Source organism: Neolamprologus multifasciatus, chromosome 10, assembly GCF_963576455.1.
Source record: "Neolamprologus multifasciatus chromosome 10, fNeoMul1.2, whole genome shotgun sequence".
Lineage (NCBI taxonomy): Eukaryota > Metazoa > Chordata > Actinopteri > Cichliformes > Cichlidae > Neolamprologus > Neolamprologus multifasciatus.
The window spans coordinates 26,546,197-26,573,700 of record NC_140448.1 but is presented as its reverse complement, the minus strand read 5'-3'; the positions used below and the strand labels follow the sequence as shown (position 1 = coordinate 26,573,700).

At 40.5% G+C, this 27,504-nt stretch overlaps 2 protein-coding genes across 7 annotated transcripts in view; one reads left to right on the top strand and one right to left on the bottom strand.

Annotated features, from left to right (window-relative positions):
• LOC146510394 (glutamate receptor 4) overlaps positions 1-13,389 on the top strand; it is a 173,526-nt gene extending 160,137 nt beyond the window's left edge. For 2 of the 5 annotated variants that reach the window (XM_085173921.1, XM_085173919.1), the window contains exons 15-16: positions 1,626-1,763; positions 4,981-13,389. In XM_085173921.1, the coding sequence (XP_085030047.1) occupies positions 1,626-1,763; positions 4,981-5,145 (303 nt within the window). In that variant the 3' untranslated portion in view covers positions 5,146-13,389. Of the gene's footprint in view, positions 1-1,625 lie in introns of all 5 variants that reach the window. The other 3 variants (XM_085173918.1, XM_085173917.1, XR_014876346.1) reach the window with 2 other exon arrangements.
• On the bottom strand, positions 11,650-26,507 carry LOC146510393 (14-3-3 protein epsilon). Of its 2 annotated transcripts, XM_085173927.1 has the most exons (7): positions 26,298-26,507; positions 20,977-21,176; positions 19,201-19,307; positions 18,238-18,444; positions 17,174-17,310; positions 16,133-16,187; positions 11,650-12,761 (listed from the first exon to the last, which is right to left on the bottom strand). In XM_085173927.1, the coding sequence occupies exons 1-6, from the start codon at positions 26,359-26,361 to the stop codon at positions 16,180-16,182; spliced, it is 723 nt and encodes a 240-aa protein (XP_085030053.1). In that variant the 5' UTR covers positions 26,362-26,507; the 3' UTR covers positions 11,650-12,761; positions 16,133-16,179. The 2 variants fall into 2 exon arrangements, with proteins under 2 accessions (XP_085030053.1, XP_085030052.1); XM_085173926.1 differs by lacking the exon at positions 16,133-16,187.
• Between the last annotated feature and the right edge of the window lie 997 nt (positions 26,508-27,504).

The following is a 27,504-nucleotide window of genomic DNA, read 5'->3' as shown; positions in this document are numbered from 1 at the left end:
GTCTTAATCAGATAATTGCAGTGCAGGACACACGCTATCACCTGCAAATGAGACCGAGCATGACAGCCATTCGTTCGTGTTGCGCCAACGCACCTTAAGGATGTAGGTGATTTATTAAGAGGAGATAAATGGCAGGTCGGGAGCATGAGAGATCAGCTGCATACATTTGAATAAACGAGGGGTTAAACGGTTGGAAGAAACCCGAAAGCTCACATTAGTGTAGCTGCAAAGAAAACCACGGGCCCGTGGGTTTTTGGACAATGACACACTTTTTGTAACTTTGTCTCCTACCTCAAATAATCAGAATGTGACTGAAGTGCAGACTTTCAGCTTTAATTCAAGGGATTAAACAAAAGTATTGGATTAACTTTTTAGGAGTTAAAGCCATTTTTAAAAAAATACTCAGTTTCTCATTTTAACAGGCTCATAATGTACTGTTGATTGACAGACAGTTGGCCCGGTGAGGCCCGTTCCTTTGTTGACTTGCCTGGACTAATGGACTCTTTGCTGGAATCTACTCAAGATCCTTTACCTCGTTCATTCTTAATTCACAGAGTAATAAACTCATAAAAGGCCTGAAAAACCACAACAAACAACTGAAGTAAATTATCCAGGGTAATTATAGTTAAACTGAAAAACTAAAACTACGTGATATAGTTAAATAAGAAAATAAAAATTGTTGAAAAGATTTTATGAACTTGGAAAACAAACTAAAGCTAAACAAAAATGGAGGAAATCTCAGGTTTAGCATTTGTTAATTTAGTAAAACGAATTAATTATCGCAAACCTGAATGATACAAGGAAAACCTCTAAAACGGCCTGCACAGCTTTAAAAGAAAATCTTATTCTTAAAACTTTATTTATAAAGCTTCAAATCACAACAGCAGTCACTTAAAGGCACTTTATATAAAGACCCAACAATAATACAGAAAAAGCTGCTACAATGAAGTTGACCCCCCCATGACCAAGGACTTGGCGACAGTGGGAAGGAAAAACTCCCTTGAAACAGGAAGAAACCTCCGGCAGATCCAGACGCAGGGAGGGGCGGCCGTCTGCCATCACCGATTGCAGCTGAGGGGAGGAAGACCGGACAAAAGAAGTAGCTGCACTAAAAACTTATCAGGAAACACAGCATTCGGTGATGTCCTTCAAAAAATGTTCATTTAGAATTATGTTAGTCGGTCCATATGAGGGACGTGTGTGTAAAAATGTCTGGGTTTTTTTAAAACCATGGAATATAAACTGAAAGTCTACACTTCAGTCATTAATCACATCATGACTGATGTTTCATTTCAAATGGAGGTAGTGATGCACAGTGGCAAAGCTACAAAAAAGCCTGTCATTACCCAAATTTATATGGACTGTATTTACAGCACTACACAGCAAAGGGGATATGTGACAAAAGCACGCTAACTGATATGGAGAAAGTTGGAGATATTTGATAACATGGCTACAGACCAAGGTTAGAGGTAGCGTAGTGAAAAAATTATGTTTGATCAGTTTTGTGTGTAAATTTGTAAGGTTTTTTTTTCCTATTACGCTGTTTTATGTGTTTAAGTGTTGACTGATCTGCCAAAACGATCTCTGACCCTTGTGTTTTTTGTTCCTTTCCCCGCCGGCTACAGGACAAGTCCTCCCAGGCCCTCAGCCTGAGCAACGTGGCGGGGGTCTTCTACATCCTCGTCGGGGGCCTGGGCCTGGCCATGCTGGTGGCCCTCATCGAATTCTGCTACAAGTCACGCAACGAGGCCAAAAGAATGAAGGTGGAGGCCCAGTCCCAATCCCAGTCCCAACACCCCCAATACCACCAATCTCACCGTCACTGCTACCCCTGCCAGACAGGCAGCCCCCGCAATAGCCCCGAGCCTAGCCAAAGCCAGAGTCCCCAGCCCAGCCCCACCATCCACAACTTAGCCGAGTTTAGTGAGGTTTTCAATGGTTATGGCAGCGATGGGGAAGCTGATAAGATGTAGATGGGGTTTTCGTAGAAGGTCCTCCCAGGCCTTTTCTCCCCCCCTCACTAGCTCCCTGCACAGAGACTGTAAGTGAAACCAATCACACCCCCGCTGCTAGCTTCAACATGCTGAGTGACTGTCGTGACCAGTGGCAAACTGCTTCCCACATTTCTGTCCTATCCGCTCACTATGTGGTCATGTGACGTCCTGGTCTGCGTTCAAGCTTTTTTCTCAGTGTGACAGGAAGCCATGAGTCATCTTCAGACATGACGTCGACTGCGCTGCTTCGCAGCTTGTGTGGCTGCAGATGTTGGTCCTAATTTATTGAGCTGTTTTCCTGCCAAAATCCAACAAACACTGCTTATACTGAACAAGATATTCATCGTTAATGCTCAAAGTACACGATAAATGTCATTAATGACAACCTTTTTCTAAATATATCACTAGAAACTATAATATTATAATGTTATAATATTATATAATGTAAGCTTGGGTAGTTTCATTGGAATAGAAATCTAGATACAGGAGTGTAGAAGATATTTCTAATGTTTTTTAGAGTAATTTTCTAAGCTGAACAGCTTTTAAAATCCAAGCCTTACTGTGAAGGTCTGCAGCAGCTGTGGTCATAGTGCTTTTACGCACAGCTCCTTAGACTGTGTATAAATGATGGAGTACCTTTCTGGTTAAAGTAAAACTTTCTTATTATGTCCAGCAGGGGGCGACTCTCAGGAACACCACTGTATGGAAGTCTGAGAAATTTCCCTTCGTTTCCTTTGTTTACACTGTCCTGATGAATTTACTATCCCATTTGCTAGTTTTAAGCCTTACTGAACCCAACATGATGCTTATTTGGGAAATTATGCTACCATTAGCATCAAGAAGGATGAAAAAGCAGGCTGCTGTATGAGACTCCCTCAGTTTCTCTGAAAACACTCATGTGGAGGCTTCTCAACCAAACCCTCAATAATTTATGAGTAATGGCAGCTATTTGCATCTTTTATACACAGTCTACGCTCAGCCTATCACAATTATAACAGGGAGGAAAGTCATGATAAATGAGGACCAATGTCTTACTTGTACACACATGTCTACACTTGTGAGGGGATTTCATCTAAACCGCAGAGCATTCGTGCATCAGACGTCTGATCCTCTGATGAATATGAAGCCACTACATAACAAAAAAAAAATCATCTCAGAGCATGTAGGAAGTGTATCTACTAAAGCCATATTTAAGCTGAGGTTAACACAAGTGACACCACCTCTCAAGCTGGACTTTATTGATGTGAACTGGATATTTCCCCCAGGTCCCTGACCATTAGACTTTCAGATAGCTCTCCTCGCTCGATGTATATCTGTCCTACGTGGTTATGTGTCCCCCATCAGCACTTCAGCACAAACTCTTCATTAGCTTGACTGTTGCTTAGTCAGCTTCCCTGTCCCACTGGCTGCAACTATCACTCACTGTGTAACACTGCTGGTGCTAATGGATTTACATGTAGTATGGGGCTGCTACTGTTCTGAATGGCTGTGAAAGGTGGTTGCTACATTACTGTGTTTACATACATACATACATACATACATACATACATATATATATTTAAGTGTATAGTTATGGTATACAGTGGGCCCGTTCTAGAAGTTTTTTGCAGGTTGGAGTTTTAGTGTTTGGTATTTGTTATAAGTGAGAGGTTTGTTGGTGGAGAGGAATTAATGCAGCCACTCCTATAACTGCTGTATTCCACCTCTGTGGCCCACTCACACCTTTCATCACAAATTTACAAGTTATTACTTTACTTTTAAAAGTTCATTAACAAATATTGGTCATAAGATAAATATTACTAAGTAATTAACTTTAAACTCCAGTGATTCCAGTGTTTCTTTTTATAATATCTATTTGAAATATAAGTATTTCCTAGCAGTTTACAACTAAATTACTAGAACCACACCAAACGGTGTTTACTATGTAACCTTATACTATAATTATACAATACAGTACACCGTACATATTTATTAGAGCACCATCTGTCAGATCTCTGACAGGTGGTCTACATTTATTAACATCTGTAAAAATAAAAGATTAAAAGTAAAATTTCTATTTATGTTTTAAAATGAGAATTACAAATTTCAGTTAACTGGTTTGTATTTATTTATTGTAGATGACCCCATGGATCTCATCCCAGTTTATACTTATTTCACTTTATTCTATTGTGATTTTAAAATTCTTGTTTATTACCTTATTAAGTTATTGTATTGTATAGTATTGCCCTTCCAAAAAATTTCTAAAAGTCACTGAGTTTTCCTTCCACCTAGATATTCCATGGTCTACTCCTTAAGTGTAATTACTAAAAACAGGAAGTGTTCAAGGACCACAGTGACTCAGCCACTGGATTGGCAGACCACGTAAAATTACAGAGCGGGGGTCACATAAATTTATTCAAATACATTTATTTTTTAATGTTAAAAAATAAACACATAGAAACATTTTTTAATAAAAAGAGAGTTCATCCTTTATCCGGCATTAACATCAGCACAGAGAGTGTGCACCAGGAGCTTCATAGCACAGGTTTCCATGGCTGAGCCAGTTTCATAGGTGGCCCAGCACTTCTGACAGCAAACTGTATATTTTACCTTACTTCTCTTGGCCCACCTGGAGTACCATCACAGGCCACCGGGGGGCTGCAGTGATGTTTAAAGACACATCAAAGTACTGTTTGGTTCAAAGCTCACTGGATAAGTTTGGCAAAATGGGGGAAAAATGCGTGTTTATTATGTTTATTATACTTTATATTCTGCAATAAGCAGAATATACAAGATGTTTTTCTTTTCATTTTAAAGACTTAATCAAAACTTTTTGAGGGAAGTGAATGGTTTCTAGACTACCTCTAAGAAGGTACGATGATAATAAGCAATTTCAGGTTTTATTTAAAACTCCAACAGCCTAAAACTCCAATTTGCAATGCTCCATTTTTTCTCATCTCCACCTGCTCCACACACAAACCTCTCTCTTCATCTCTTGTCTCCCCAGCTAACATTTACAGAAGCTATGAGGAACAAGGCCCGTCTGTCCATCACCGGCAGCGTTGGGGAGAACGGACGGGTGCTGACGCCTGACTGTCCCAAGGCGGTTCATGCCGGGCCTCCCATCCGCCAGAGCTCCGGCCTCGCCCTGGTCTCCTCTGAGCTCCCGTGAAAACCAAAAACCTCTCAAGTGCCTTATTCCAATAACACCACCACCAACCAATAAAGACCAACAATCACTACGCCCACAAACACAAAGTAACCACAATGACACAGCATTCACACAGCTGACGAGTCTCCTCCAGTGGGCGCGACTGGACTGACAACAAACCCCCGCTGGTTAGAGGCTAGTGGCTCGATGACTTCTCTCCGAAATCTGTGGAAACTTGAGGCAGAACTGTCTCTTTTTTTTTTTTCTTTTAAACTGGGAAGCGTACGCTTGTGGAAAATCCACTGTGTTTTACAGCTCCAGTGACAGAAGAGGAAGAAGAGAGGAAATGAAAAATATCATGATACGTGATGAAGAGGAAGACCAGAAAACTGTAAACTTGAAACTCAGAACTTTTTTGGATTGCTGTGAATCGTCAAAAAAAAAGAGAAGAAAACAAAACTGAACCACAATCAAGATTGTTTCTGAACCGTATTTGCTACATAGACACGAGCAGCGTTCAAGAGACATCACCAGATATCAACACGGGAGGGTTGACAGCTCAATGCGCTGAAAAACATTTGTATTCATAAGAACAAATGAAGTCTGTTGATACTGAATATAAGAGCAAACATAGAAAACTGTGAAAATAATAAATATGTATATTCCATGAACAACAACACAATGAAATCTTTAGCTGTACATAGGGATGACTGTGCTTGCTTTTTAAACAGATGTATATAGCAGATATTGTAGTGAACAGAACTTTTTTTTGGTAAATCATCTTTAAAAAGATTTTATTCATCGCAATAATGAAAAAAAGATGAAAAAGTGAAAAATGAGACGTAGGGAAGGCAAAATGTGTTGAATACTTAACTTCATTATATAGGACTATTCAAACTTTTAATGTGAAGGGGTATCGACTGCCCAAATATTCTGATACCTGTTGGAAATTAATAAATATATTCAATGATGAATGTTAACTAGTGCCACCCCCAATCCTTAAACCACAACCCTCACTGTGCAGGCATAGACCCAGAGAGTCGCTCATGAGTAGAGCTTCATAAATCAAGCCTCTGCACTCAGAATATAACTATTTTTTTCATTCTTTGGTCTATTTTTTGTACTCAGAAACGTAAAAGAATTAAGCGTCTGTCTCCCGGTTTTAAATGTCGACAGTCAAGTGCTATCTGGGTAGTCCTTTCTAGACCGTTATGTTTGCGGAGACGTGACAAAAATTGGACGATGCCATTACTCTCGCTGTACGTTATTTGAAGTGTTTATCGCCAGTAAGACGTCAAACCCCAGCTGACGAAGCCGCCGTTTGTATGTCGAGCAGTGATTAGAGCCCTTCCTTATTTGAGTCACTGTGGATTCTCCGGGGGAGGCTGGACACCCTGTAGCAGAAATGTATTTGCTTCGGTCTCAAAGTGTCCTGGTCTCTCCCGGAAGTGGACAATCTGCGATCGGATATGAAAGACGCCACATCTTCAGCAGCACCAGCCACCTCGTCCCTCCCTCCCTCCCTGCCCATCAGCGACGGCTGGGCTGGTTTTCGCTGATTCCTGGTTCGCTCATCTGCTGTAGCCCGGTGTGGAGCGGACAAACCAGCTGACGCAGTCCATGCCTTCTTGTTCTGCCATCTGTCTTTAGAGCTGAAGTGTAGTACGGCGTCTTATTTTGGTTCCAGCTGTACATCTTTATTTTGATCTTTTTTAAGTAAAAAAAAAAACAAAGAAAAAGAAATTACAAAGTGTGATGTGTGGTGTGATTTGTGTTTTTTCTCAGATCCATGCACCTTTAACTGTGGAATCAGATGTTTGTGTTGACCAGATGTTGTTCCCCTATGTTTTAAAAACCATTTAACTGACCACGTCTGGGTATTGGGCGGTTCATGCAGGTTTTAACAAGTTAGACTTTTTCTGAATTTCACAGTGGTGCCATTTTATTGGCTTCTGGTTTTTAATCTCTTTGGAATCTGTCTGGGACACCCATTTAATTTCTCCTAGATATTTGACCTCAGTTGGTCCTGATAAGTTAGAGATGCAAGCCGAGGAGTGGAAATATCGAAGAAAGGAGGATAAAAATGGAGATGTCAAGCGGGAGGAAAAGAGGAAGACCATTCGTGGATATGGTGAAGGACGACATGCAAAGGTTGGTGTGACAGAAGAGGATGGAAGGGAGCGCTCAAAAACAAACCTTCATCTTTAAACAGAAGCTAGTTTTTTTCAAGTGTGTCCTTACAGGGGGACTTGGGGCTAACAAAAATGGTTCAAACAGCTTTATTGATCAGATCGAAGTATAAGGCAGAGAAATGTCCGCTATGCGAGGACACAGGGTCTCAGGAGGTTACGGCTGCTTTGTATAAAGACATTATAGGGTTTCTTGCTGATGCCTTACGCCGCAAGGTCACATGTTAAGATGTGACAAACGACACGCCAATAGTCTTTCCTTGTTTTTTGTTGTGAATCCCAGATTACAGCTAAATACCCAAATTTTCAACTTACAAAAGGAAAAGTCTTCACAGAACCTTTATGTAAGTGAAAAGCGCAGTTCAGATTAATGCTCCTAGTTTAAAGACAGAAAATACATGCCCCACCCCCACCCCCACCCCGTCGACTTTCTCACATTGCTGCAAATCCAGGACTTAAAACCTCCATTTTCCACACCAAGAATCTCATTCACTTTCTTTGGAAATTGCTGAGACTTTAAGGGAACATTTAGAATATTGGGGAATATATTTGCTTTTTTGTGCTCTCAGTTGTTACAGTGCTGTGCAGTAGTGCAAATTTTGGTGTCGACCCAATACAAAATAAATACAGGGCCAAAAATTGCACGGATACTTTTAACCTATAAAGGCAGCTTATGTCAAAGAGGGTTTTCTGAGATGAATCATCATCAGTCTGCAAATCCTGAATGCATTTTAATGACCACACCACGTTTCAGCTTTTCATGTATTTTGAAACTAAGTTTTTAGGAGACCTGGAATGTGGTGTCTCTCAAGTGCTTTGGGTTATTTATATAGGCTAAATATAAAACAGACGTAACAGTCAACACTTTTTTTTTTTTTATTTCCCCAAAAATTATTTATTTAAAACAGTCGTCTACATACTGAACTTAGAGGACAGAAAGAAAGTATTGATACTATCGCGCTACTATTGACCCAACACTAACACCACCGTTGGTATCATTACTATCAATATTTGAACGATCCCAGCCACATTTAGATTAAAATATTACTTGTATAGTTAATTTATATCTACTATATTACCAAAAACGATTTACTATTCTCGGCCAATAAGGTATGATGGAGTATGTTTTTTAGAACCATTCTTTTAGCAAAAAAAGGAATAAAAAACTATGAAAGCGGCTCACTGCACAAAAAATCTGTATTATTAAAGAATTGTGCAAAGATTAGAAACACTGAAAATAATTATTGTGCAGAAAAATGTTCCCCATCAGAGTAATACTGAGCTGATTTAAACATTTGATACTACGTTGAATCTAAAGTATCTACATATTCTAATAAATCATATTTGTAGTTGCCATCCTGTGAGGTCCACATATTTCTGAAAATAACAAAATAACAGCTGTTATGAGCTCAATAACACATGCCTACATCTCAATTTTGTTTAAAGTACATTAAAAAAATATGTCAACATTAATACTAAATATATAAGCTGAATTGAATCACTGTGTTAAGGTTAACTGTCACAGGGAGATATTGACTGGATACTGATCTTAAGCCAAAATCTAGTTTTTGCACAGCTTTTTTTGTATACCTTTTGAGCATTAGTAACATGAAATAATTTATAATTTCAACAACAAAACAACAGCCGAAAAATCCACTGGTAACTCTGGATGTTTGATCTGTTTTATGATTCACTAGAGAAGACCTTTTTTTTAAATGTGTGTTGTGTAACTTAACTCATATAAGCCTCATATTTTAATACAGCATGACTATAAAGACCAGGCATTACATCAGGGAAAGGTTGAAACCACACCGCACATGAGCCTGGTGTCTGTTGTAGGGCCAAACAAAGATGTCTTTTGCTTTATGCTTTTTTTGACCTGACAAAACCCACTTTTTATTAAAGGGGAAGGTAAAAAAGTGAGGATACAGATGCTGAATCAAAGTGAGATGTAAGAGATTCCCATCACTGCCCTCTGCTGATTAAAAATGTTATTTCACTCCATGTATGACAGCTGAAGTCAGTGTGGGAAATCCTTACTTACCTGCAATCAGTGTTGGGAAGGTTACTTTTAAAATGTATTCCATTACAGAATACAGATTACATGCCCCAAAATGTATTCTGTAACATATTCCGTTACGTTACTCAATGAGAGTAACGTATTCTGAATACTTTGGATTACTTAATATATTATCATGCTGTTTACAACTACGTGAATGTACTATTGCTGTGATTTATTACTGTTACTGAAGGTCCGCGGCTCCGAACCCGTAGAAAAGGGACCTCTGACTAATACAGCGGGTTCGTGTTGGGCTAGTAGCCGAAAAATAGCTTTACTTTGTTGTCTGGGTCAACTTTGCTTGCCAGAGACAAAGAGAGGCGTTGAAAGGCTGCTGCAACGGAACTTATTGTTTCGGAGGAAAACACGAACACGGTGTACAGTCGAGTCTTAATAGCTTACTTACAACTGGGCTCGTCAGGCACTCTTCTTGGCTGCAGTGGTTATTATTATATTTACATGCTTCCAGCTCCCGTTTTTGCTTGATAACAACTAGTACTTTTCCACTCGCCTTTTTCTCCCTCCTCGTGTTCACAGACACATAACGTGAATGGCAGTCCATTCTCCCAGCAGCACGGACTACACTGCCCATGAGGCTACATTCTTTAGAGCTATACCTGTAGCATTCTGCCTATTAGATTAGCACAACAACAACAACAACAACAACAACAAAAGGCGCTCTCTCACCCAGGAAACACGCAGAGAGAGAGCGTCACCCTGTAACCATGGCAACCGTAACGCTGCCACCTGGAACAACAGAACGTAGCTGTCAAACAAAACCCAAACAGTCCTGACCCGCCACAATATGAAACAGGGAAGTACCGCTGTGTAATCCATTTATTTCAACAAAGTAACTGTATTCTAAATACCACCTTTTTAAACGGTAACTGTAACGGAATACAGTTACTCATATTTTGTATTTTAAATACGTAACGGCGGTACATGTATTCCGTTACTCCCCAACACTGCCTGCAATTAATATCTCTGTAATCAAAATGTATAATGTTGCTATCAGCTGACACTCATTATTTTATCAGGGTCAATAGCCCATCAAAATAAGTGTGAGTATAGATGCCGTCAGTTTCACGCCACTTTAACAATCTCAGATTTATGGGGCGGAAAACACCAGGGATAATATACACTTCTTAATAGAAACTGGGCAAAATTCCAGGTCCTTTGTGGTTTTTGGATATTTTCCTAGCTTTTCTTCCATAACACATACATAATATATACAATATTCATAATATTCTTTAAAACTGTCCAAATCAGGTGGACTGGATTCACAGATATTAAAACTTGAATATGACAAAGAACACATTTTCATCCAACTCCCATTGAGTGGAGAGTTTCTGTAAAAACCATCATAAATTTGGGATAAAATATGGTCTCTGATTTTCTCATTATGAACTTTTGAAATATTAGGAACATTAGGAATTTAAAATGAAATATTACAGGAATTATGTGATGACAAATGACCAAAAAAGTGAAACCTTTATGAAAAGCATCTACTAGGTTCCACTTGTTCCTGAATCGGTGAAACACGTTTGTCGTTTCCACAGCAGCAACAGTTTCAGTGCTGTGCTTTGTTGGAGGCTGACATGTTTAGGCATGTGTTGCCAGGAAACAATAATGCATGCTTAATTTGCCATGAAATAATGAAACAACGAGACCTGGCTGGCTATTTAACTGGCTGTCGGCTGATGGTCTATTAGATGGGTGTTAAACACAAGGCCGGGGGACCCAGAACTGGCCCAGCACAGACTCCAGTGGGCTGGATTTGACCCTTTAACTGCAGGTTTTACAGCTTTCCTCACTGACAGCCATTCATGCTACATCAAATTAACCATCAAATAAACAAATGACAAAAGTTACTGGTTTTTCACAACCAACTATAAATTTTTGGACCAACTGTTTTAAAAAAAGATTAAAAAAACAAAAAAAACAACAACCTTTGTGTGAATTAAAAACAGTCTGCTCTATAGTTCCAGGACCGTCTGGGTAACGAGCTACCTGAACTGTTTCTTAGACAGATTTCTTTATTGGCTAGAAAAACTGAGACTTGCTGTTGAAATTGCACTTTAATACAATATCTCTAGAATTAAATGTGTAGTTAGGTCCCGATCAGCCCAAATAGCAAAGAGAAATTAAAAATGCATGCCATGAAAGAGTTCAGGTCTTAGGAGGTTAAACTAGATACCACTGAAGCGCTATAACTACTAGCTACCGAATTTCATGGATTTTAAACTGAAATAAATTTTAAAAAAGAAAGAGACATGATTTTCAATTTGAAGTTTAATGTTAATTCCATGCTGTGTTTCAGTAAGAATACAGATGGTACTTGTGGCTCCGGTGAGAATATCCAGTAGTACAAATCAGATTCACTTTACACATACTGAACAGAAGGAGTAGGAAGAAGATGAGGATGAGGAGAGGGAAGGGACAGAAGAAAACCTGAAAGAGTCAGGGGAGTAAAGATACAGCAGGCCTCTATTTCCCAAACTGTTTTTATATAGTGCCAATGCAAAACTGCATTACGTTACAATCAAAGAGTGTTGAGCAATCCCCTCCCACGCTCACACTGATGCACATTTTGTCTGTTAAAAAGCCATTACCTAACTATCTGCCATTAGCGAAAGCGCTACAGCCTCGCAGCACAAAACTTGGTCCAAAGAGTGGACAAGGAGAGAGGTCAGAGCGATGCTCGGAGGTGGGGGATGTTTCGTAATTTAACAAAAAAAGAGAAAATGAACATGTGTTGAAGAAGCAGGTTTAGTAACCACAAAAAAGAAAATGTAAAGAGGGCACTTAGTTCTTCCAAAAAGCTTTAACACATCCCTTTTAAACCTCCCATCACTGTTGTGTTTCCTCAATGTGACAACTGACAAAGCACGGACAAGATACTGATCATCAACACACGCGCGCACATACACCGGAAAACAGCAAAGTATCGTCTTTAAATAAACTCTTGCACGTGTGTTACAAATACAGGCAAGCGTACTTGGCAACAGATGATAACAGCAAAATAAAGCAAAATAAAAACTGTGCAAGAGGACGTGAACCTTAAAGGGGGTACAGGCGTGCAAAAAAAAAGAAAAAGTAATAAAACGAAGTGAAAACCCCCAGGGTGGGAAAAACGAGGGAGATGGCGTGCATACGAGGAGAAAAAGGTGGGGCAGGAGGGTGGAAATGGAGGGGATTGTAGAGTAGGAGTGGGCTGCAGAGTAAACCCAGCTGAACACTGTGGCTGGGGACAGGAGACAGTGCTGGGAGGAGGGAGTTAAGAGAGGAGGAGGAGGAGGAGGAAGAGGAGGAGAGCTTGTCTTGTGTTGTTCGGTCTCACTGGGCCTCGTCCTCCGCATCTTGCAGTGCTTCTTTGTTCTGTTCTTCACCTGAGATGGAGACAAAAAGCACCAACAGTCACTGGGCTGCTGCTACACACTTAAAGACATTTCAAAAGCATCAACGGTGACGAGCAGCGTGAAGTGAAGCGTGGATATCCAAACTACGGGACGGTTTGCCAGTCACGGATTTAGCCTGGACCTTAAAATATTGAATTTTTAGGCTTTATCCATGGTTGGAAAACTGCCTGTAAAAATCAGAAAATGATCAAATACTCACATAAAAGTACGTAACAGCTGTTTAAAGAGCAGTAAGTAAGATGACGGCACTAATTTAAAAGCCCTTTATGGTCCAAATGGAGTGAAATTAAGAAGATTAAACAGGGTTTGACATAACCTGTGTCCTGTGGGGCAAGTAGACTGGCCGGCTGCTGTTCTGTGACAGTGTTTCAACAGCACACAGGTATGATTTTACCTGTGAAGTAACCCATTTTTACCCCTCTTTGCTGTCAGTAGCCTACTGTCACATTGAATGAAGCGTTTGAGGTTAATGAAGTGGTGTTGAAAACAGCAGGGGTTCAAGACCCAACAGCTGCAGGTGGCTGGCATGTTTGTGTATGAAAACATTTTTGTACACACTTTAAAATATTTAAATAATATCAGCAAACCAGGAATGGGGGGGGGGGGGGGGGGGGGGGAGACGCTCCCACGGGTGTTTTGTGTAATATTTTCCAATATATCCCCTGGTCATCTGCAGTGAGTGTAAGCTGTCAGCCTGCTGTTTACCTCAGCTGTCAACATGCCCAGTGTGAATTATCCACGTACATTTGCTGTGGAGGATGCCATCAATCTTTGTGTAACGAGTCCAAAACGAGTTGATGAGTCAGTGAAGCTAAATCTGAGGTGATGAATTATTCCTCTTGGTAAGCGCTGCAGCTGTTTCTAAAGGTTTTTTTTTTTTTTAAATCTTGTCAAACTCGACCAGCACGTGACTGAACTCTCGTAAAACCTGAGGATTTCCTTTAATTATTTATCAGTTTGAAAGTGTGATTTTTAGGATACTTAAGGCCAACATTAGCCGGTATAACGTTAGTTTATAACCAGCTGCTATTTGTCATTTTCTGACTGAAAGCTGGAAACAGGAATATCTGTGGCTGAACTTTGTGCATATGCCTTTACAGGAGTTTTCCTCTTTAGGAGGAGTATATTTTAAAGAATCACACAAACGTAGTTTTCTGACATAATGTTTGTGTTCTTCTAAACCAGCGGTGTCGAACTCCAGGCCTCGAGGGCCGGTGTCCTGCAGGTTTTAGATCTTACCCTGGGTCAACACACCTGAATCAAATGATTAGTTCATTACCAGGCCTCTGGAGAACTTCAAGACATGTTGAGGAGGTGATTTAGCCATTTAGATCTGCTGTGTTGGATCAAGGACACATCTAAAACCTGCAGGACACCGGCCCTCGAGGCCTGGAGTTCAACGCCTAAACATTGTAAAGGTCAGTTTCTAATGGTGAAGTAGTTTGCCACTGCCCCCTCTGGTGGCTATTAGAAAGAATGCAGCTTTGAGGCACTTATGCATAGACCCAGAGACTACAGACATCTTTTAGATACAGTCCCACAAAGCCAGCCATGTATTTAAATAAGGCAACATGTGTAATTTGTCTGCAGCTGTAATGTGATAAATGCATCTAGTTTTAAATACTTATGTCCCTGATTAAACTGATTTAAGTTTAAACGACCATCATTGTAATAAGCAGGAGACGCTCAGATGCTAAAAATAACCCAAACATTTACATACAAACTGCAACTTTCACCAGTGACCGTCAACGTGCAGGCCAGTAAGGAGGAGCTGTGTGCAGACTTACTAACAAGGGCGAAATGCTTTGTGAACCTGTGCAACTGGTTGCTTAGAAAGGTTACCATGGAGACCGCACAGCCATCCGTGTAATGAAGCATTGAGAGGCACAAATAACAAAGGCCTGAGAATCTGTCATGATTAAAATAGAAAGCGTAACGGTGCTCATTAGCACCGCGGCTAACTGTGATGTGAGAGCGCTGCAGGACACGGAGCAGCAGCCTCACATGCTGCCACTGCAGTTCCTCCGTTATGTCACACTTCCGCGAGGCTGCGTTCACAGGTCTCCAAACACCGACCCACACACATGTGATCTGCTGTGATGCCCCAGTGTGCAGGATTCAGTCACACCGACGTGCATTTGTGAAGAAGCAGAGTGTCCGCAAATCCTTATGGTTAAATTAGAAGATGGAGTCATTTGTATGGTCACAGGAGGAAGGTGGGTTGTGTTTCTACATTTCAGATTCACAAGCCCACAACTGTGAGACTGACACCAGCATTTAGGGTGCAAAGCTTAAAAGCTGGAAAATTAACATTATAAAAACTGAAGTCGCCTGGTTCACTTAGAATAACTGATCATGGAGATAATCGTCCAATAACAATAATTTTGAAGGGGACCTGTTACACTTTCCCAGTATTTTCTATCAATTATGCAAAGTTACAGAGGTGGAGGCTCATATTAAACATGGCTCACATGATGAGGGGAGCACATGCACAAGGCTCAGGTTTCAGACTGCTCCAAACACTGTTTCCCGCAGTTTTTTCTACTCTTGGCTCTGCATGATGTCATTGAGAGTTTGAGAGGGGCAACCAATCAGAATAAAGGTGGCTTGTTTCAAACCACAAAGTTGTGTAACCATGCAAAGCCATTCTTGTAGCGGATAAGAATTAAAATATTGAGCAAAGGGACAAATAAGCTACATTTTATAGCTAGATTTAGTTACTTTGTGTAACTGTACCTCACTATGATACTTAAAAACCTTGGCATAGTGACGCTTCATCTTTCTCATTAAGACATTTAAAGTAAATGGTCTGGTTCTTATACAGTGCTATTCAAAGCGTTTTAGTAGTTGACCAGCTACCTCCTGAGCTAGAGCCACCCCTGATGTGTCAAACTGGTCTCAAACACAGTCTGGATATACTTTTGCAATATTATTAAGCACCTAAATATTACTTTATGAAAGGTTATAAACACAAAACTGGCATTTAAAGTAGTTTAAATTGTTACAACTCCAATGTGACCGTGTTTTACTTCATTTGATAAATAGTTATATTTAAAATCTGACTAGGCCAAGAAGCAGATTTGGGACATCAGCTGTTTACTGGGAAGTATTTCAGCCTTTTATCTAAGTTTTTTTTTTGACTTGCGGACACCCTGAAGACAATCAAACATAGTGCTGAAAAAAGTGGAAGAGGTTAGCAACACAATGCGACAAATTACCGCTCTGTACCCCTAAAACACTGGACTTGGTGCTGTGAGTAAGTTAGTGAGGGATGTTAGGGTGGTGAGGCAAGACTATCGGCTCGAGGTGGAAAAAAGCCCAAGACAAGAGGAATGACTTACAAAATAGACCTTTAAAAACGGAGAAGAAAGAAGGAGGAGGGCTGTCCTTAAGAATCTACAGGGGAGAGAAGTTAAAAGATTTTGTGAGTATCGACCCTGAAAGGAGGGAGTGATTTTATACACTGCTCAAAAAAGTTAAACACTTTTTAATCCGAGTTTAGCATCAAGTCAGCTAAACTTGGGAGATACTGATCTAGTCAGTTAAGAAGCAGAGGGGGTGGTTAAGAGAAAAAATGCCAGACGCCTCCACCTTTAAAACTCATTCTCATCTTCTCTGGCTGATTTTTCTCTAGTTTTATGTTTGGATATTGTCACTGTCACTACTGGTAGCATGAACGATACCTAGATCTTACAGAGGTTGCACAGGTAGTCCAACTTCTCCAGGATGGTACATCAATACGTGCTATTGCCTGAAGGTTTGTCAGACCCTACACTGGTGCAGTGGGTCCTGGTTCCTCCTGGTGCATGATGATGCTCGGCCTCATGTAGTGAGAGTATGCACGCAGGCTCTTTACACCACTGATTGGCCCCAGCATCCGCCAATAGAACAACATTTTGTTTCGGTCCTTCCAATGCTGCCAGACCTCAGACCGCCCAGGAGCTCAGTGATGCCTTGGTCCAGATCTGGGAGGAGATCCCGGTGGACATCATCTCATAAGGAGAATGCCCCGAGGTTGTCAGGCAGGCATGCAAGCACATGGGTGCAATAAAAACTACCATAGTACCATTTTGCGTTGCTGCAGTGAAATTCTGGCAGAATGCACTAGCCTGCCATCTTTGAATTTAGCTCTCTGTATGTTAAAAGCTTTCATTTCTGTCAAATGATGTAGCATCCTAACACATTACCATGCCCATTATCAATATAGTTATCCAGTAATTTTTTGGAGCAGTGTAGAAACCACAGAACTCAGAGGAAAGGCCGGACGAAACCTGTTTGCCAGATTTTCGACCATAAAAGAGGCAGAAATAAAAAAAGGGAGCAAACAAAGAAAGCAGAAATACTAAATAAGACCCTGAACAGTAAAGTCATGGTTCTCTCACCGTCTCCCTGCACATCTGAGGTCCATAGTGTCAAGTTGTCACGTAGCAACTGCATGATAAGCGTAGAGTCCTTATAGCTTTCCTCACTCAGGGTATCCAGTTCTGCAATGGCATTGTCAAATGCTTCCTTCGCCAACCTGTCAGCAGAGAAGATACGAACCAACACAGAGGAGCTGAGGATTCACTTCACACAGTGGAAGCACAGACATATCAAAAGTGAAGCAAATGTGGAAGTGTGACAGTCAGATCCACCATTCATCCATCACATCTGGTGCCCAAAACCTAATTATTTTTCTTAATCCATGGACCATTCTGAATATTTATATGTGCCATCTATTCATTTTCTGCTCCTTATCTGGGTCCAGGTTGCAAGTGCAGCAAGCTAAACCCTGCCCACCTTCTCCAACTTATCTAGATATACTCCCAAATGTTCCCTGGAGGCTCTTCCCATGTCTAACCTGGAAGATATCCAGGAAGCAGCCTGGTGAGATACCCAAACAAATGACTGGCTGGTGCCAGTGTGATCTTTTTTTCAAACTGGAAAACTGCAGTCCTTTGCCGATAAGCTACGCTGTGAGACGAGTCAAAATAAAGTCAATGTGGTTGAATAGCCAGTTCATGAATCATTTCATCTGGCACCCTGGATGGCTCAACTCCTAAACGATGCTCCTCTTTGTAATGAGTAATGAAAGGCAGTAATGAGAGACCGAGAGTCCAAGCTGCTTATATTATCCAAGTCTTCTTTTTTCAGCCTACCACAACAGTAAGAAATAAATAAACTACTGAACAGCACAAAATTGACTTAAATTTTAATTTCTTTCTATAAATCATTCCATTAAAAAGCATAAGATGACATCCATAAACTGCTTTTACTTTCACACCTTTTTTTTAGTTTGTAGTTTCCTTTCAGTTCAATAACAATCTTGAAGCCTCACGTGATGTAAAACCCCCGTAGCCCCATCAAAGACGCCACAGGAAGTCCTGCTTGCAGACGTCAAACTTGTTTTGCTGTTTTTCGTGCTTCCCCCCCACACATCAAAAACGACTCGATCTCGTGCACTCACCTGCAAGCACGGTCCGGCGAGTTGAGGATTTCATAATAGAAAACAGAAAAGTTAAGGGCCAGTCCCAGACGGATGGGGTGCGTTGATGGGAGTTCGATCATGGCGATGTCGCTCGCAGCTTTGTACGCTACCAAACTGTTCTCGGCTGCCTCCTTCCTGTCGTTGCCTGTGGCAAACTCTGCCAGGTACCTGTGGTAATCTCCCTTCCTGAGTGGGGCAAACACAAAGGCCATGAAGAACATATGGGCACTCGCATACTGAAGGGTAAAGTCACTTTTAACTGTTCAAAATAAATCAGGGGTATCGGTTAATACTTATCATGGAAAAAGTTTTTTTTTTTAATAAAAATGAACAAAGACCACATTAGGGTCATATAAGTACAGTTAGACCGGCGCCTAATCCCCTTAACTAGGGCACAATTCTAATCAGAGAAGCATCTTTTAGAGAGCAACTAAACAGAGTGAGCAAAACACTCTCCTGAAACAAGCTTAGTTTACTCCAAAGTTTGCGATTTTCCTTCAATCATCTACTTTAAATTTAAGAGAGGTACCGTGTACCATTTCATCGTGGGAGATGGAGCTTAAAAATGCATCCAATTTTTCTGACAGGCCAGTTTCTGCACAGTGCATGATTTTTACCCCACAGCCTCCAGACTTCAGCTTCACCTCAACCTTTAATGGTTTATTCTAAATGGGACAGGGCTGCGCTCCTCTAAATAAGGCCACAGAAACAGAGAAAAATACTAAATAATAAATATCAGACTGTCATTTGTGATTAAAAGTTTAGTCTAGTTATGCAAGGCATCACAACCCAACAGTTTAACAAAATAAGAGAAAATGTGTTAGCAAATGTTTATGTTAAATGGCCAAACAACCCGAAATTAACATTTGCTTATTTAACAATCGATTCTGCAACAAATATACATTAAAAAGCTCAGATTCAGAATATGAACTGGATACCTACATTTTATAGTAGAAAACCTTAGATTCTCCCGTGGTAGCAGCTAAGATGAGATGCTTGTCCAGTACATCCAGAATGTCATTGCAGATTGATTTCAGCTCTTTCTCAACCTGCAGAACAAAACACAGATGCTTCTGTTAGTACACCATGTTCCTACTCACTCGGTGTGCTTTGAGACATTTGCAGATGTGCTGATATTGGCGTGTTCAATTAGACAGCACTAACCTGACAGTGTTTGACAGCCACTCTTGTGCTAGCTAATGCTATAAAAACTTTTTCCAACTTGTTGTGCCTTTTCTACAGTAACAAATAAGCAGTAAACAATGCCACAAAGAAATAAAGAAATGCTTCCCATTGATGGTTAACCTGATCTGGTCTCCACTTAAGCAAACAGGGCTTCTTCCTGGCTTTTCACAATAAAAGCCTTCATTATATAGTATATGAAGGCTACTTATGACAGACCTCTCTCCTTTATCTTTTTTTATTTTTAGGTTATGAGACACATTTTAACAAATAAATATTTGACATCTATGGAGCTCATTTTGAGATCCATTAACAAAACAGCAAACAAAACAAAAAGGTGAAAAAAGCTTTTTGTATAAAATAATGTTAAATATAGCTGAGACCAGAGAAAGTTGAATAACATAATTCTAAAAAACCTAAATATAATGCATTTGCTTCGATGCTTCGTTTAATCCACAACTCGGTAGCGCTCAGCTGTCACCATGTAAGCGCAAGCGCTTCACCCACATTTGCGACTAAAAATAGACCTGCAATTCAAGGCTTCAGAGTTAAATTCAAATCAACACAAAATATATTAATTAAATAAACTGTATTAATATTTGAAAGTACTTTTCTAAGTCTTTTTTTTTTTTTTTGCACGGCAGTAAAACTGAGCCGCTGACCTGTAGCCGTTAACATGGACACCATCAGAACGTCTGCAGCAGGAAACGTCAGTACTGAGAGTGCTGATATGCTCACTTTTCTATACGTCTTTCTTTATTTTCTACAGGCTTACAGGCCCATATTCTTACTCACTAGTACATTTAAGCACACACACCCCACATCCCAAATTGACCTCATCCAGGAGATGAAACTGAACTCTTTTTTGCCTCATGCTAATGTAAGAAAGAAGAGTAAAGGCTGGTTAACTTTATGTCTTAGTGTAGGTTGTAGGTCTATTTGACTTTACTGTGCTGGTGATTATTTAAAAGGAATGAGCTGAGCTTTTTATTTGACTGATATTAAAAACATTGCAGTTCATTTTGAAAGACCTGTTTTTATATCTCTTGAATATTTATTATGATTATTAAGAAAAGTATTTCTCATAGGATTACTGGATGGATACGATAGAATACTTTATTAATAAAATAATCAACTTCTGCAGCCGTAGCGTAGAGCTTAGGGGATTTAACTCCAGAGTCAGCGTGCAGCTAGTCCCATAGTGGGCGTTCTCTGAATTCTGCTGTTACTGGGAGTTTCTCTGGAGCATAATTGGGAGAAAAAAAAAAGCGATTTAGAGTTATTTCGTGGCTGCCACTCGACTCATCATTTTGGGCTGTGAAACCATTTCCTGGAGGAGAGCTCTCATCTCCATGAAATAACTGTGCAGGTACTAATGTCTAACCAGTGCTACCTCAATCCTGAGGGTTTGTTTTTTAATCACTCTGTGAAGTAGTGGCAAGAAGAAAAAAAATACAATCACTTCACATGTGGTAAGAGCAGAATCAGAATGAAAAACAAGGACAGCATCAGATGTGGGTTTAAACTGTGTCTGACCGTTTTCCTGTATTCTCGGATCATCTTTAGTTTGTCTTCGCCACCTTTGTTTTCTTCTTTCTGTTCGAGGCTGCTGATTATCCTCCAGGAGGCTCTCCTGGCTCCGATTACGTTCTTGTACGCTACAGAGAGAAGGTTCCTCTCCTCCACCGTCAGCTCCACGTCCATACTCGCCACGTTCTTCATCGACTCCACCATTTCTGAAAGAAGCAAAATAGAAACAAACGGCTGAATGTCGGGTGAATTATCCACAGGACGAGGGGAGCAATGTTGGAACTACCATGATTTTCCTTTTAAAGCTTTAAACTCAGTTTCAGGCTCTTGTTTTAGACCAGGGTTGGGAACTCCAGGCCTCAAGGGCCGGTGTCCTGCAGGTTTTAGATGTGACCTTGATCCAATCACAGCTGATTTAAATGGCTAAATTAGCTCCTCAACATGTCTCGGAGTTCTCCAGAGGCCTGGTAATGAACTAATCATGTGATTCAGGTGTGTTGACCCAGGGTAAGATCTAAAACCTGCAGGACACCGGCCCTTGAGGTCTGAAGTTCCCCCACCCCTGTTTTAGACAGTCAAGAGGCTCCACTGAGGCCTAATTTAACACAAATAAAGATTATTTTGAAATGTGAATCATGCAAAGCCACTCTAGGAGAATTAAGGAGGTTTAAAGGAGGGGTTGCTGAAGGAGCTAATACTCCAATATTTGAGCTGAAGTATTACATATAGTTTTTAAAAAAGGACCACAGAAGCAGTAACTTCCTACTGTTCAGACCTTCTGTTTGCAAGAGGTAGCCAATCAGAAGAAACAGGTCGAAAAGGGAGAGGAGCCAAGATGGCTTGGTTCAGGCAGAGGGCATATTTAAAATAAATAATGATCACTGTCAACTGTGAATCATGCAAAGCTACTCTAGCAGATTTCAAGATCAAAAATAGGAAATTTGCACAAATTTCATTACATCAGATTGGAATTATAAAGAGAAATTTTCTGCTGGGCTAAACAACAGAAAAGGTAAATGTGAAAATATTTCTGCTTTAATATTCAGCACTGAGTCTTCATTACCGTTAATAACATTCATTGTTTTCAAATTAAAAACAAGCACATCTTCATGCCATTAGCTCAGTCCTGAAAGGTTTCTGTCATCTTCAGTGATTTATTAATGGAGCGCCCGGGATGCTGACCAATTATAAACTCCTCTAATGTAGACATTTACCATCGTGGACACCTTCGGGGAGGCGATGGAAACTGAGCCAGAACATTAAACCAGAGGGCTGAGCCAGATCATCTTCAGTACTTTAAAACATTTCATGTTTGATTCATGGCAGCAAAACAAAACGATTGGCACTTATCTCAGGAGTAATTCACCAGCACAACAAGCTTCTTCCCCGAGGAGTCAAATAAATGAGGCAACGGGGAGCCTCTTTAATCAAGAACACAAACACCGAAAATTAAAAACTTTACCTTTATTCTAGCATGTAATAACTTACATAAGAAGCATCAAAGATGGCAGGATGAAGGACAAAAAGTGGTTAAAATAAGCCGCACACCACATTAAAACATCTAATTTGGATGTAATTTCTTGCCTTGTCGCCCAGCCCAGCGCTGGAGGGAAAATACAAGTGCCAATCATCCAGTTTGTGACGTATGATCAGATACAGTCAGCAGGAACAATGAGCTGGTTTACAAACCAGGAGGACTCAACATGCTGCTCCACCTCGGCCTGCTCTCAGAGCGAATCAGTGAGCTCCTCCTGCTTTTAAAGCATTTTTCAAGTGAAGCCTCCACAGGCTGTATTTGGACACCAAGTCATTAAAAGGAATCTGCACGAGCACAATAGACGTTCACGACCTTTTTTAGCGGTGCAGTGGCAGACAAAGCTACTCCCTATCATAGTAAAGATGTAGGTAAGTAAAAGTGACATGCATCTCTGTTTGAATACTAAAAAACTCAATTTTTTATCAGTGATCTAAATTACGTAACACCGTTATTCATTTACTTAAATGCTCAGGTATTCAACTTTGGAAAAAATGAAAGAATTTATAGGAGATGTATTTAACGTGAGGGCTGTTCTACATCTGCTTTGAATCTACACCGTGGATACATCATAACCACAAACTTTCTGAAAGTCTAAGCCACATCGTGCTGTGCACCTCCTTAGAAACCACAGCTCGCATCAGCCCGGCAATTCAGTATTGCCGTTTCCTCCAGTGCATTTCTGGCTACTACTTCTTCTACACCCAATTTTCAAACTGACTAGAAAAGAGAAACTCCACCGCCAACTAGGATTTTGGTTGTGAACCAAAACTACACGGGCTCAACACAGCCCATTAAGTCCATCATGTAAGGATGCCCGCTGGTCCGCTCTCAGCTGCTTCTACCATAGTGCTAAATTTACAAAATATACAAAATTGAGTTAATTTTTTATTCAGTATGCTGTCAAATGAGTGATTGAGCACATAAAACTCCTCAAAACGAACGCAGATTTCTGCTTCAGCTTTGTGATCCAGAAGCTACGTCCACGACCTCCACCAAAGGAATTCTGCAGGTGCCAACATGTTCAACGAGAGGCCTGGAGATCTCCACAGTAGCCGAAAAGTGGATCAGAAGAGATGAAAGCTCTTGTCCGATCATTGATTTCCAAACACTGGGCGCAGGGGGTGCCGTCGACATTTCAACAGCACTGGGTGAGTGACTCTTCCAGTCTGCATGTTGAAGTATTCTTGGGGCAATATATTGAACCCTGAGTTGCCCTTGATACAGACATCAGAGGGTGAGTGTGTGGAAATGTTAGGTTAAAAGCACTTAGGCATAGGAGAAATACTTCTATGAAGCATTAAATAGTAGAAAAGCACTGCGTAAGTGCCAAATCCAGTATGCATTAGCCATTATCGTATTTCTGCTTGTTTGAAATTGTTACTTTCCAGCTACATGCAGGAAAATCTTGCTTTTGCCTGTACTGCAGCAACCTGTTCCTGTGATGTTTTATTCCTTTTTGCCTTTGTTTCTCTTCCTCAATTACTTCAGCTGGAAGCTTTTTATAAGCAGCAGCACCCCAGAAAGACAGACCAGCCTAAAAATAGCACAAACACAGACACTGGCGTGTTTGTTTGCACAATGATTAACCCAGAAAATGCACGATTAAACGCAAAGTTATATTGACGGCAGGGAAATTTCTGTGCCCCATCTACAAAAAAAAGAGGCAGACACTCTGAACCAAATGGCTGCAATTAACACCAGCAGCTGCAGACAAACTCGGGAAATGTGACTTTTTGTTGAGAAAGAGGTTAGTTTTCACACTCCGAACCAGACAAACGGAGCTGAGAGAGTGTGGAAAGTGCAGAGTTTAACACATCAGCGATGCTTTCACGCATAAACTCCTGCACGCAGCAGGAGGTAGGCCATTTTACACCAGGGCTGGGCGGTATGCTGGTCATAACTCCACGCATTACACGAATCTTTCAAATACTAAAAAACTGGAGAATAGCCAAAGAGCCAGCTGTGGTTTCTATACTGGCCACCGGGAGCGATGCAGAGCGACTGACTGAGCATCTGTCTTCCACATGGTTTTAGTCATGTGACGCAAGAATTAAACATCCTCCGCTAGCACTCTTAAAAAGAGCAAACATCATGGCACTATAATCTGAAGAGTAAACTAGGGCATGCTGGGTAATGCCAACTTACAGCCTGTTGGAAGGGGCTCCGTTAAAAGTGTGGAAAGACTCCACAATAACTAATTGAGGAGCCCGGCCGTCAGTTTATTTAAAAGGAGACTTGCTTTGCAGCTCCGCCAAAACACAGTAACAAGGAAACAGATGGTTTTAAACATGGACATAGCTTCCACATTGGAAACAAAGGCAATGTCTGCTGCAGTCAATCTGCACCACCAGACGGCGACAGCTGAGCTACAAAAAGACTTCCGATACTATTGATGTTCATGGGAAATTCGCCGCAAGTACGTTCCTGCTCAGTTTATGGGCTCAAGGGCCTGTAAAGATCATTACGCTCATTGTTAAGGATAACAATTAGCGAGCTACTTTGCCAGTAAAGAAGCACCCCCTCCTCGTTACATCTGATTCGTTTTTAAACCACGATGGCGAAAGGCTTCAAAATAGGACCTCAGATGCCAATGGGTGATGTCACTATATTTACATCTTTTTGATACAGTCTATGCAGGGAATCGGGTGAGGATAACTCAATGCTAACAGCTGTTTTCACTTGAAAACTTGACTCATTTGTGCCACAACATGGAGTTTATACACTAGCAGCAAGATGTTAGCTTTATTTATAAACAGTGGCAAAAACAGCACAAACAGACCGCCTCTGTGCTTAATATTAGTTCTATATAAACAACTTTGAGTAAATTACTGTTCTAATTGAAGAATTAAATGTGTCATGTATGTGGTGGCTGTTTTGGCTTATTTTACTTGTTGCATGGCAATGTGCAGTTTCTAGAAAGAGGAATTTAACTAAGGAACTGCAAGGCAGGCAATACTAATAAGATTTCCTTGCCTCATGACTGTGTACATTTACTAATATATATTTTTATTTGAGATTACTGAAAGGCATTAAAGGCAAACTAAAACTCTTCAGGTACTGGCTCATCTGGACTTCTGATCAAGATTACAGTTTAGGTACAAGACTAACATCTTATAATGACAAGGCTGAAAAACACCTTGTAGTTTGCCAGCTACAGCGCAAATTGAGAAGCCCCTCAGAGAAGAAGAAAAAAGTTGATCCGCACAGAAATTCCTCAAACGTGATTTTAAGAGCTTAATTACGTGCACGTTTTCCATTAGACTCACTGCCACACGGGCTTCTCTTGAAACCCTTTGTGGGGCCGATTTGTAAACAATAACTGGAGCCGTTTTCTGGGGATTTTCCACTCGTCATTGATCAGAAAGATCAGCGTGAGCGGAGCTGCAGGTCGTGTTTGTCGGGGTGTGGGCACTCATCGTGGTTTTTCTGAATGGAGTTCGGCGTGACGGGGCTGAAGAAAGGCTAGCCAGCTAGTTAGCCGTTTAATAGCTCGCTAACTAAGAAGAACAGCTTAGCACCGCGTAACTAACACAAATTTTCGCTGGCAGCAGTGCACACCGCGGGGCACGCTTTCCAGCACGCTGGCTGCGCCTTCCTCGTGAGCTGAAAACTACATTTAAACGTATATTGTTTCATTCGGCTGGGGAAACCTCCGCCATTTTGTCTCGTCTCACCCAACAAATCCATGTGAACTGCTTCACCTGCGTCTCCAAACCCCCTGCGCAGGGAGACAGAGGGGGAAAGAGGGGCCAGGCGGTCTGCAACCACCGATATCTGTCCGCAGCCTTACCGTCATATCTCTCCGCTTGTTCGGCGAGTTTAGCCTGGTATACTAAGTTCTCTCTGTCCGCCATGGTGCTCGGATACTGGGGCTTTTCGTGGCGTCCCAGTGGAAAGGGAGGATTATCGACTGCTCTGCGATTCCTGGTGGTGGATCAGCACTGTCGCTTCGCTGAACCGAAGAGCCACCGGTAGCACTGGCGTAAAGATGGCGCCGCTGCTCCATCCGGGAAATCCACGCAGCGGATTCATCCACGCCTATAGCCTCCAGCCAAGTCAATAAAATATATTCAAATAAAATCAATAATAAAGGTAGTGATTTTTAAAAAAAGTGCGCGAATGAATAAAAGTCACGTAAATAAATTTAAATAAAACTGAAATTAAAAAATAAACTTCACGTAATATAAAGAATTAAGGTAATTAAAAAACAAAGAAAGAATATACACGAATAAGTTAAAAAGGTCCGGAATATAAATAAAATTAAAAATAAGCTAAAGAAAATAAATAAAAAATAGATGAAAAAGTAATGAAATACAGTTAAAAATAATTTAAAATATATAAGATAAAAAAACTTATGAAATACATTTAAAAATAAAATAATAGAAAAATACATAAAAAAAAAACAAGTCTCAAAATAAACTGTCCTCTAAGTAAATTAAGTAAATTCAAAACCCTCCAACACCTTAACGGTAACGCCTTAACAATTCACTTACACTCATTGAAGAGTGCAGGAGAATTTGCAATCTAACATGTTAAGAAAGCACAAAGAAGCACTTTATTTTTTTATTATTTTCCATATTAAATTCCATATTATTACTATATTAATAATTACTTTACCAAGAGTATCATAAGTTAGTAAAACTGAACTAAAGCTAAATGTCAAGAAACGTTTTAGTTATCTGAAAAAATATGAAAGGATTTTTTTTTTTTAAATGAAGCCTAACCTTAAATAATACAATGTACTAAACCAAAGATAAACTGATATACACCAGAAATTACTCTGTTTTAATGTTAAATTTGTGTGTTCATAACAGGCAACATGAGGCTTGAGTCCCAGTGTTTATTGATACTGGGATGTCTTTGTGACTGAGTCCCAAATGTTTGTATTATTCCCACCATCCATCCTCTTCCCCTTGTCCAAGTCTGTTTGTATTGTTGTGTAATGAAAACTAAAGCTAAAGCCAAACCTTTTCTGTAGAATGTGCATACAGTAAACT

Coding starts and splice junctions, on each gene's coding strand:
- LOC146510393 (XM_085173926.1), bottom strand. CDS start 26,361: ATGGCGGACAGAGAGAACTTAGTATACCAGGCTAAACTCGCCGAACAA. Junction 19,308..20,976: donor TCCGAGAATACAGGAAAACG/GTCAGACACAGT, acceptor TTTGTTCTGCAG/GTTGAGAAAGAGCTGAAATC. Junction 12,762..17,173: donor CTCAGATGTGCAGGGAGACG/GTGAGAGAACCA, acceptor TCTCCATCTCAG/GTGAAGAACAGAACAAAGAA.